At 36.6% G+C, this 10,741-nt stretch overlaps 3 protein-coding genes across 3 annotated transcripts; 2 read left to right on the top strand and 1 right to left on the bottom strand.

Moving 5' to 3' along the window:
- The first annotated feature begins 1,537 nt into the window (after window positions 1-1,537).
- Window positions 1,538-4,786, top strand: LOC120327695 (chitobiosyldiphosphodolichol beta-mannosyltransferase-like). Its single transcript, XM_039394039.2, has one exon. It carries the CDS (start codon window positions 2,201-2,203, stop codon window positions 3,614-3,616), a length of 1,416 nt encoding a protein of 471 aa, XP_039249973.2. The 5' UTR covers window positions 1,538-2,200; the 3' UTR covers window positions 3,617-4,786.
- A 1,145-nt stretch (window positions 4,787-5,931) lies between these two features.
- Window positions 5,932-7,778, bottom strand: LOC144425065 (NADH-quinone oxidoreductase subunit B-like). Its single transcript, XM_078114328.1, has 2 exons — window positions 7,332-7,778; window positions 5,932-6,445 (listed from the first exon to the last, which is right to left on the bottom strand). Exons 1-2 carry the CDS (start codon window positions 7,640-7,642, stop codon window positions 6,022-6,024), a joined length of 735 nt encoding a protein of 244 aa, XP_077970454.1. The 5' UTR covers window positions 7,643-7,778; the 3' UTR covers window positions 5,932-6,021.
- Window positions 7,779-8,504: 726 nt separating this feature from the next.
- LOC120327701 (signal peptidase complex subunit 1-like) lies at window positions 8,505-10,186 on the top strand. The gene is made up of 4 exons (XM_039394045.2): window positions 8,505-8,662; window positions 8,970-9,029; window positions 9,347-9,433; window positions 9,881-10,186. Exons 1-4 carry the CDS (start codon window positions 8,630-8,632, stop codon window positions 10,004-10,006), a joined length of 306 nt encoding a protein of 101 aa, XP_039249979.1. The 5' UTR covers window positions 8,505-8,629; the 3' UTR covers window positions 10,007-10,186.
- The last annotated feature ends 555 nt before the right edge of the window (window positions 10,187-10,741 follow it).

Raw genomic sequence — 10,741 nt, 5'->3', positions numbered from 1 at the left:
TCGAATAATTCGAATACTTTTAACGAATTGTCGAATATAGGATATTTTTAATACAAATACAATGGGCATCCAAAATGCTAGGCATTCTAATGTTGGTGAGCTATTTCCGCCCGTCCTCTCTTTTTTTACAAGGACTAATTCTTACGCAACGTTTGGTTTTTTATCCCTGGGAGAACTATGCGTTCATATGGGCGACATATATTAAAGACGGCTATTAGAGAGTGAATTCGAGATTTTATTCTGATTTTTATCTTTTACGCCGGTTTTGATCTTTGATTGTAAAAACCAATGATTGTAAATTAACTGTCCCAATTATAAGCTGACAATATTATCATCGGACAATATTGACGGGCGGAGAGATTTCAGACATGGTTTCGTGATTTCGAGTGCTATTTGTCAGTATTCAGTATTTTATTTTATACATACCGTACGCTAATGAATTTAGGCGTGGTTCGCCAAATGATTAAGTCGTCCTATCGTTTTTTTACTCCTCCGGGATAAATATGTTAATCTTATTTCTTTTGTGGCGAACAAAAGTCAGTTCCGAAAAACCTGTGAAAGCATAAATTGGTTATTATTATTACTTCTAAATATTGGTTAGTTGAATATTTCAAATACAAAAGAATGTTTTTGACATCTAACTAGTTTATGTGTTTTTCCCCGAGCATCGACTTCCTTGTTTACTTCCCGACATTGGCCCATCAGCAAGATGCAAAATGTGCCGTAACAACGCCCCTTTTTTGCATCCGCTCAGACACTTTTCTCTCTCATGGTAGTAGTATATATTTACGCTCAGACAGATTTTCAAGCGTGGTCGTAAACATTACCTCGTTTTTGCGTTTTTGAACGCTATTCGTTAGTTTTCAGTTTTGTTTCGGAAATTTAATTATAAATCAGATAATTCAATGATCACTTTGTCTTCCTATGAGTTTTGCAGTAATAAAAAAAATAGTGTAGAAATAGCTGTGATAGACTAGGCTGAAATTTTTTACCAGTATTTTTGAAAAAACAGTTTATTGTATGCAATGAATTATAATGATGGTTTAGACTTTAGAACAAATATCCTATTTTACAGGCGCCAACTCACGCTACCACTCTTAAAATAAGCCCCGAAAATTTTATAATAGTAAAGTATGGAGCTTTCCCCGAGCATCGACTTCCTTGTTTACTTCGTGACATTGGCCAATCAGCAAGATGGAAAAAATGACGTTACAATGCTCCCTTTTTGCATCCGCTCAGACACTGTCCTCACTCAGACAGATTTTCAAGAGTGGTCGTAAACATTACCTCGTTTTCGCGTTTTTGGGCTCTATTTACCGGTACTTTTAACAAACAGAATATTTTGTGCGATGAATCCTAATGATGGTTTGAAACAAATGCCCCATTTTACAGGCGCCAACTCATAGCCCCAAAAATTTTCCGTGGGTCAGAGGTTGGGGAAAGGTTCATAGAAGGAAAATTTTCGGGGGTCAAAGGTCGGTTTTGTTTGTAGAATTCGTGTTATAGCATATAGTCTATATACACCTCAATGGATCTGAGCTGTCGGGCAAAAGCAGCAAAATATAGTAATCTAGTCAGGTGGTTCACTAGTCCACAGTCAGCCTTTTGTCATGTAGTACAAAGCGTAAATAATGTGGTACGTACCGGTACAGTAGTTGATGTAGAATTGAGCAAGTCATTAGAAATAGTCTTGTCCTACTTCCTGTCGCCTGTCTGACTCTTTCCTAAGCCTGTAAGTACCGAACCACCTAGAGGAGGCGTTTGGCTCATTGTGCTAAGCGTTAGGAATACCAAATATGTTTGCCACTGAACCTCAGATTACTGGATTACGGTACTCTGCGTGGGTTCGCTATATGGTTAAGCCGTCTTATCGGCTTTCCTTTCCTATTGATAAATATGTAAACCCTATCCAGGTATCCGCCACCTCTTTTTCCATTTATGATAGACTAACGTTATCTATGTAACTAAAATGACAGACTAATGTGAGACGGTACCGGTACCGGTATTCCCTTTACCCCCCATTTATAATAAATCAGAATTTCAAAGATACGATAATCTAACCACCTGCTGGTCTCTATTGCAGTATTCAGGTATTGGTTATCTCCTCTCTATTATTTATTTTCTTTACAGTTAAAATTGCCTCATTAATTCCATATACAGATATAGGCCTAACTGTATAGTGTGCAGAATCATTTGTAAAATGGATCCGACAACACATTATCTACTCTCGAGTATAAATACATTCATTCTGGTGCCTATCACCTTCCTGTGTCGTATACTTCTATTATTTATCATTGTTATCTTATGTCGCAGATGGCAAGTTTCAAGCAAGAAAATGTCAAAAGTTACAGTTGTTGTTCTTGGTGATATAGGACGAAGTCCACGAATGCAATATCATGCTTTGTCATTAGAAAAACATGGTTTTCATGTGGACATTGTTGGTTATGGTGACTCAACCCCGAGTCAAAAGATTCTAGACAGCAAACGAATTGTATTACATAGCCTCACAAAAGATACTTTTTCTAATTACTTTCCTCGATTATTTGCCTACTTCGTTAAAGTGATTATGCAGTCTTTAATACTCAGCACAAAGCTGCTCTTTAAAGTTGGTGCATCTGAATATATTTTCATGCAAAATCCGCCCTGCATCCCTTGTATGTTCATATGCTGGCTATTTGGGATTTTTAACGGCAGCAAAGTCATCATTGACTGGCATAATTATGGTTATACTATACTTGGTATGAGTTTGGGAAAAAATCATAAATTGGTCAGACTGGCACATTGGTATGAAAAAGTTGTTGGTCAGCTGGTGTATAGTGATATATGTGTCACCAAAGCAATGCAGAAAGACCTGGAGGATAACTGGCACATACATGCCATTGTACTTTATGATAGACCACCTGAAATCTTCAAGCCATTGAGTATCAATGAGAAGCATGATCTTTTCTCAAAATTGAAACATGAATATCCTGAGTTTGGTTTTAGCCCTAATGACGATAGCACATTTTGTACTATTTCAAAAGATGGGAGTGTCACAGCAAGAGATAATCGTCCTGCTTTCATCGTAAGCAGTACAAGTTGGACAGAAGATGAAGATTTTTCCATATTACTAAATGCTCTAAAAATGTACGATAAAACAAAATTGAATAATGAAAATTTACCGGATGTTATATGTGCTATCACTGGCAAAGGGCCGATGAAGAAATATTATTTGAATGAAATTAGTAAAATTGACTGGAAACACGTTCAAATAGTCACACCATGGTTGACAGCAGAAGATTATCCCTTATTAATTGGGAGTGCTGATCTTGGAGTATGCCTACATACTTCATCCAGTGGCCTTGACTTGCCAATGAAAGTCGTAGACATGTTCGGTTGTGGTGTGCCAGTTGCTGCAATAGGGTTTAACTGTCTTGAGGAGTTGGTGCAAGACAACATAAATGGTGTAATTTTTAACAATGAAAATACTCTGCATGATCAGCTATGTGAACTGCTAGACGGCTTTCCTCGAAACCAACAAACTTTAACAAATATGAGAAATAATTTGAAAATGTTTCGTCAATCAACTTGGTCGAAAAATTGGGATGAAATTGTGCTGCCATTGTTCAAGTCGTAATATTTATTACTTCATTTGTCTAATATTTTTCAATCATTGGATGGATGAAATTCCCATTTGTTCTTTCTGTTCCCCCATACATTATCTAGCTATCACTCTGTTGTACTTATATTTGTTAGTTAATGTATTTTTTGTAGCATGATTGTAAATGTTTAATTCAATGTGTTGTACTTGTGACATGTTTTTTACGAACAATGTATAAAAAAAAATCTAGTTGACAGCAGACATTAATTTATCACAAAATGTTACCCGAACCAATGGGGTTTCTTACAACCAGGGCTGGGGAGCTGGTTCGAAATCATGATGGCTCCGGCTCCAGCGTCGCAGTGTATTCAATCTTTAGCTCCAACTCCGGCTCCGGAGCTTCATTTTTTTAATGCCGGAGCTGGCAGTGCAGCCCAATAACGCATTTTGCTAATTGTTTTCTAAGTGTGGCATGTTATTTTGGCTGTAAACACCCTTCAAGTCGGTGTCATGATAATTCCTTTTTGTTCCTGCATGTAACTTGTGAATCCACTGAGAGTTATTATATGGTGTATTTCCGGGCGAATCGGTCTACCCCGCATATAAGGGTTTTACATATAACCCCACAATAAGACGGGAAGGAAAATCGGCTTCTGGAATGGTCGCAGCGTTTGCGCATTCGGTAAAATAGCTCATAATGACTTTTTCTACCACATAATATTTAACCCATAATAACTGTCTTTTTATTTTAATTTAATTGTGTTCAACATAACTGGCAATCATGCAGCCAAATAAAATCTGTCGTGGGCCATTCTAAAGCAAAACTTATGGTGTTTTCTGTTTTATTTTTAGTATTTTCTAATGTCGCTTTTTAATCAGGAAAATTTGGTTTGCGTATTGACTTCTTTATTTATCTTAGAATTTCATCACCGATGATTATGTAATAACTCGTTTTCTCACAAATATGGTGAGTTATTATAAGATACTAAAATGAAACGGAAAACACTATAAACTTTGTTCTCGGAGACTCCCAACAGCTAAAAAAAAATGCCTTGTTAATCTCATTATTTTTTTTGCCTACGACATATTATTTACCGGTTGACTTTGAAAATTATACAGTCACTAAAATAAATCTAAACGCAATCAATCTTACTCGCGATATACTTTTTATATATTCAAAAAATAACAACGGAAATTGATGAGACTTTTCTCCAGAACATGCTATGTTATGGATCAAAACAAGATATACCGTAATGGGGCACTTTGCCATACATTTTTATGATAGGTGACTGCTGCGGTGCATTTTGGAGTAGCTAAACCTTTCTTTTGTCGTGAAACGACTCAATCTCGAGATACGTTGAACAGAATTGAAGACATTTGAAATGGATTGGATATTCAACGCCACGAAAAAATCATAATATGTTACATGGAAATTCCAAAATCACTTCTTCGAAAATCCCTGGCCATTAGGGTTTTTGAGCTTGACCGCAATCATGAAAAATTGCAGCTTAGTGGAAATGAGAATCAAGATTTTGATAAAAGCGAACCGCTTCAAATTTTGATACTAAACTTTCAAACATACAGAATAACTGGAAACTTTTCAAAAAATATTAGGAACTAAAATTTTTAAAATGAATTATAAGCTGAAAAGAAAAGATTTTATCATTTGTAACGCTATCAGAAAAAAATTATAAATTTGAAAAACAAAAAATGAGATATTTAGGAGCTGGAGCCTGGAGCCACTAAATTTTTGGTAGCTCCGGCTCCGACTCCAGCTCCATCTGTTATGAAAAGCTTGGCTCCAACTCCGACTCCAGCTCCGGCGCCCCAGCCCTGCTTACAACAGACCGTTTTAACTAAATTAAACAATCATGCCATGTGCAACAAGCATTTAGCTATTGCAATAGAGATGCTGCTGTTGCAATCCATACTAGAAATAATCCAAGAGCAGACACTATTGCTTAGATTAGAATGAGCCAGGCAGGCACAGAGTAAAGTCTTTTGCATTTCTAAGTAGTTGTTTGATTTGCTGCAATATACTGATGAAACCCAAATTAAATATTATTAGTAGAGAAGCAATTATTTTAAACCATCCTGAGGTCATCTCTTGCTGCTTTCACAGTTTGAATGCAAAACTAGATATGTCACAAATGAATGAATTTGCAGCGTAGGAACATTGTTAACAATCCATCACAGATCATATATATGTAGCTTTCGCCCACAAAAAGTAAATCATGCCTGGCTTACAAGCTGAACCCTGAGAATGAGAATACTTCTATAAATCTATACTGCAACTAACTTCAATCCGGCTGTTAATTTCATCTATAAGTGTAATTTCAACAAGTCCATGGTTAAGATTTAGATTCAACTTTTTAATGGACATAAAAGAAATATTAGAGTGAGATAATTTTGAACAAAGCAAGAGCACAAAATGATATTTTTTATTGTTTGACAACTTCTCCAGTTGAGCTGTCCGAAGTAACTTTCTCAAGCATTTCTGTACGAGTTTTGATGTAGGGACGCCTACTACGATACCATCTCGAGACATTTCTTGTTCTTTTAATTTTCTTCTGCAGTTGAAGAATTCCGTATAGAAGGGCTTCCGCACTTGGTGGACATCCGGGAACGTAAATATCTACTGGCACGATTCTATCACAACCCCTTACAACAGAATAAGCGTAATGATAATACCCTCCACCATTGGCACAACTTCCCATCGATAGTACCCATTTGGGATCAGGCATTTGATCATATACCATGCGTAATGCAGGTGCCATCTTATTTGTTAAAGTTCCAGCCACAATCATAAGATCAACTTGGCGAGGGCTTGCTCTAAATACAACACCGAATCGATCCATGTCGTACCTGAAATACAAATTGATTAATAGAACAGACAATACACAAATTGGGCGGAATGTAATTTTGGTTATTTAGTATTCATCAACGTCAAGCAGATTCTAATTTGTGAATGTCTTGAAGAAAACTTCATTTTCATAAACATAATGTTGAAAATGGTTTTAATCGAGTCAATCCATTATATCTGTATATAGATACAGTACACAGTCACACTTATTTGTACAGTCTTCTTTTGAAAATAGGATAGGATAGGATTTACATATTTATCCCAGGGGAGAGGAAAGCCGATAAGACGGCTTATCCATATGGCGAACCACGGCCTCTCGTCCGGTTACCATTCCAAGTCGGGTATGGGATTAGTTATATTGTTTGTTTTCGGAAGCATGGACTTGGTGGTGGAGGAAGCCGTAACCGACCAGCGGTTACGTGAACCACCCAACGACGGCGAGGAGTCCAGCAATCCTCTCGCACATAACCATCCCTGCATGGGATTCGAACCTGCGAACCCATGCAGAGTAATTAGAGGTGCGGTGGCGAGCGTATTCCTAACGCTTAGCCCGTTGAGCCACACCACCGCGCCTATCAAATCAACAACAATACCAAGATAGGTATTTCCGTTGCATTTATACTGTTAGGCCTGTATCATATACAATTACTTTCAAGTCTGAAACATCCCAAAATATATAAAACATAATAGTCTTGCATCATTTTTTTCAACAAATGTGTTAGAAAGTAATACAACGAGAAATGTTGAAAGGCTAAGGTGGCGAATCTAGAAACGAAAAAGGACTACAACAATCATAATTATATGTCGAATTTTACATTATTCATCGAAAAGTATTGGATTTATACACTGGTGTAAGAAAACAATTATTTGTTTAAAACAAAGATTCACCTTGGGGCAGCAAAATGCATCATCTCCACAGCACAGCAGGCTAGTCCAAAAGTCATAGGCCATAATGTGTTGGAACGGATGTGACCAATAAGATCATCAACCCTAGCTGTAAAATATTCAGCTCTGTCTGGTGCATGCATCAACTTTGAAATTTCTTGTCGTAACGGCTGCGCTGCTTGGGAAGGTTCGGTTACTGAAGGCTTTTTGTCAGTTTCCGCTGTGTGATTCACATGCAACGTTCTTGCGCAAACCCTTGAACTAAACCACCGAGAAACTCCCCAAAATGATGAATGTCGTATTAGTGAAGCCATGTTTCTCTTGAATGTCCGAAGAGATACAACGTTTACATCATTACCAAAAACGAATCACACGAAACCTTGAAGACAGCGACGAACTCACAACACCTAGCGATCGACTTGGAATTTGTTGCTGTTCTTCAGTACTCCTCTCGATCACGTGACTGTGTCAAAGAGTATATATCACGGTCAAAGATCAAATTTACTGGTAGACATACACTACATTGCAACCCCAACGCAGTTCAGGGAGAGTATTTATTTAGGCAAATGGATAAATAAGATTCGATACGACAGAATAATTATATGAAGAATGTAGGGCAATCGCTGTGTCTTTTCGACGGAATTTTTAAATTAATGGTTTGTGTGAAGAGGTACAGTACTAATCATCCATGCAAATAATCATTCAGATGTGCCCGTACTTGTATAAAGTGTTTTGACACCAACTATATTAAAAATATGAAAAAATTAAAAACGTATAATACGCCAGAAAAACGTTTTGGTAAAGTACCGATTAAGCCACTAACAGTACAGTATTCAGATTTGAGGCGAACGTGGCCATTACACATCTGTTGCCAGAAATTCGCTAAAAAAATTGTGACAAATACCAATTTGTGGAAATAATATAGGAAAAAATATTAAAAATCAAATTTACATCCTGAAATATTTTTTTTTGCACAAAATTCGCTTCATTTACAGATCTAAAAACGCATTTTCCTAATATTTTTTGACAAAGTTCCAATGCGTACATTGATGGTCGAACTGTCAATCATATTCCAGACTTTAAAGATTTATGCATGTATGATGTGTGCCTCATGTCTGAAACCTGGAAACTGTGGAAGCAAGTTTGTTATTTGCGTTCGTAGGGTTGAAGCGCCTTGTTTTACTTTAGTAGTGCAGTAGTGCGCGCAAATATATACGGTATGATACGACGTGTTTACTCTTATTCTTTTTTAAATCATTTTTAGTCCGTATTCGTGAATTAGATTAGAAATAACATTCAAAATGGGATTATTCGACAGCATTCCGACACATATGGTAAGTCCCATATTTAATATTTCACTTGTAAGTAAAATGAGGAATTTGTTAATGGATTAAGTTATGTATGACAATAACTCATGGAAGGTAAATCATCTGGTTATTGAGTGTGTCTGTGTGTGTACAACATGCCAGAAGAGTTATGGTAATGTCAGAATGTGGGAGTAGGTATAGGCTACACAGATACAGCTATTTTTCATCAAAGCTTCCCAAATTCAGAGATCATAATCCACTCAGCCATTGATTTGAGTGCAGACTTATATAAAGCTTTAATGTATTTCCATTTACAATATATATTTGCTTTCAGGATTATCAAGGACAAAAACTGTCCGAACAACTGTTCCAGGTTCTTGCAGTGACATTTGGAGTGAGTATTTTCTGAAAGCACTTTCATTTTATTAATCTCAACTGCTTGGATACGTACCCACACAATAATAATTTGACCCCACAAAGAGTCAAATTCGAAGGAGCATGATCATACATACGCAATAAGATTGCTGAATTTGATGGCGTAAAGTTGTTTAACTTCTTATTTAGTTGATGCCCAATCCACCATGTTTAAGTAGTTGAAAATTTACATTCTTTATTGAGTAACCGGACGAGAGGTTCAGTTCTTACAGCATTGTCAAGATAATGGAAAATCCAATGCTTATATGCACGAGTGACATTTGGTTTGTTTTGCAGGTCATCGGCTTTATTGTGGGATACATGTTTCAACAGATGTCGTATATGATGTACATACTGGCAGCTGGGTGTGCCCTGGGATGTTTGGTAAGAGGAAATAAGCTAAAATAAAATAGTACAGCCTGGTATGATTGTGCACATGAGTACATATGTGCAAATGGGTGTAAAAAATTTAGTACGGCCCGAATGGAAAACTAAGAACCCTTGCTGAACATCATGTATCAAAGGAATCTTATGTAAATGTATATATGTAAATGTATATCAAATTTATGCTATCTACCAGAAAAATTTTCCATGTATTTTACACATTAAATTGGGTGAAAAAGTTTAATCAATCAAGTGCAGCCTGTGCATCAATACCTCTAAATAGGCAGTTTTAATGTCGATCACTGCAAGATAAAGTCTTTATTGTCAATGAGAAGCATATTAATTCTCAACGCTGTTACAGAATTTACCAGGACTCCTACCGTTGTACACAAATAAGTTCCTTCCATCATATAGATTTGATAATTCATCTAAAGTTTTTTATTTCAGTTAACATTGCCACCTTGGCCCATGTATAGGAGAAATCCGATCAAGTGGCAGAAGCCTCAACCAGAGATGGAATCTTCACAATCCCAACAACAACAACAAAAGGGAAGCAAGAAGAAGCAAAAATAAAAATATCTTCATTGCCATTTGGGCACGAGAAAAGAAGAATTTTCGTCTACCTTACATAGAACAGGAAATGGAATATTATATGCTAATGAATGTGAAGTCCAGATTTATGCAGTGACTGCTTTATTTTATTGTGTCTTATATTATATATAAGTCTTCTTGCCGGATGGTGCAACTGTATAATATTGGTCTTTTTTGTTGTTGTGAGGAATCGAGATGTCAGCAATAGTGAAAGAAACAGATCGTGCCCATGTTTTGCTCAGAGCCTGGCAATAGCTATTTGGCTAGATCAGGGGTGGGCAACCTTTTTCGGCTTGCTTGCCAAATCGGCTAAATTGAACGATAAAATTCTCCCGCGTGCCGACCAAAATTAAAAACAATGCTTTGCTACTTTCAAAGCAAAAATACACAATAATAAACCTTTTAAACATGTAGACCTACAGACATATTTGCTATTCGGAATAGATTCGATTACTTTGCTTATTCTATATCAGTGAGACTTCTGCTGTTGCATTACCACTGATAGAAATTTTACATTGGGTTTATATTTTGTAACTTTCAAAGGAGTACATGAACTACTGGTTTCATCTTTCATGCTACTCCTATTATGAGACTTAATAAAGTTCATGACTGGGAACAAGATATTCACAAGCATATGTAGATAAAAACACGGAAAGTAATGCAGTTGCATAGTTTATAAGACACGAAAATTTTTTGGGAATGGCATCCCAATCTCGC

This window comes from Styela clava, chromosome 7 (assembly GCF_964204865.1).
Source record: "Styela clava chromosome 7, kaStyClav1.hap1.2, whole genome shotgun sequence".
NCBI lineage: Eukaryota > Metazoa > Chordata > Ascidiacea > Stolidobranchia > Styelidae > Styela > Styela clava.
The sequence above is the reverse complement of the archived record's forward strand: the minus strand, read 5'-3'. Positions and strand labels throughout refer to the sequence as shown.

What these genes read in the sequence shown, in the direction of transcription:
- LOC120327701 (XM_039394045.2), top strand. Translation starts at nt 8,630, where the DNA reads ATGGGATTATTCGACAGCATTCCGACACATATG. An exon ending in TTCTTGCAGTGACATTTGGA is followed by an intron (nt 9,030 to 9,346) that starts GTGAGTATTTTC and finishes TTTGTTTTGCAG; the next exon opens with GTCATCGGCTTTATTGTGGG. An exon ending in GGTGTGCCCTGGGATGTTTG is followed by an intron (nt 9,434 to 9,880) that starts GTAAGAGGAAAT and finishes TTTTTATTTCAG; the next exon opens with TTAACATTGCCACCTTGGCC.
- LOC120327695 (XM_039394039.2), top strand. Translation starts at nt 2,201, where the DNA reads ATGGATCCGACAACACATTATCTACTCTCGAGTATAAATACATTCATT.
- LOC144425065 (XM_078114328.1), bottom strand. Translation starts at nt 7,642, where the DNA reads ATGGCTTCACTAATACGACATTCATCATTTTGGGGAGTTTCTCGGTGG. An exon ending in ATGCATTTTGCTGCCCCAAG is followed by an intron (nt 6,446 to 7,331) that starts GTGAATCTTTGT and finishes TTTGTATTTCAG; the next exon opens with GTACGACATGGATCGATTCG.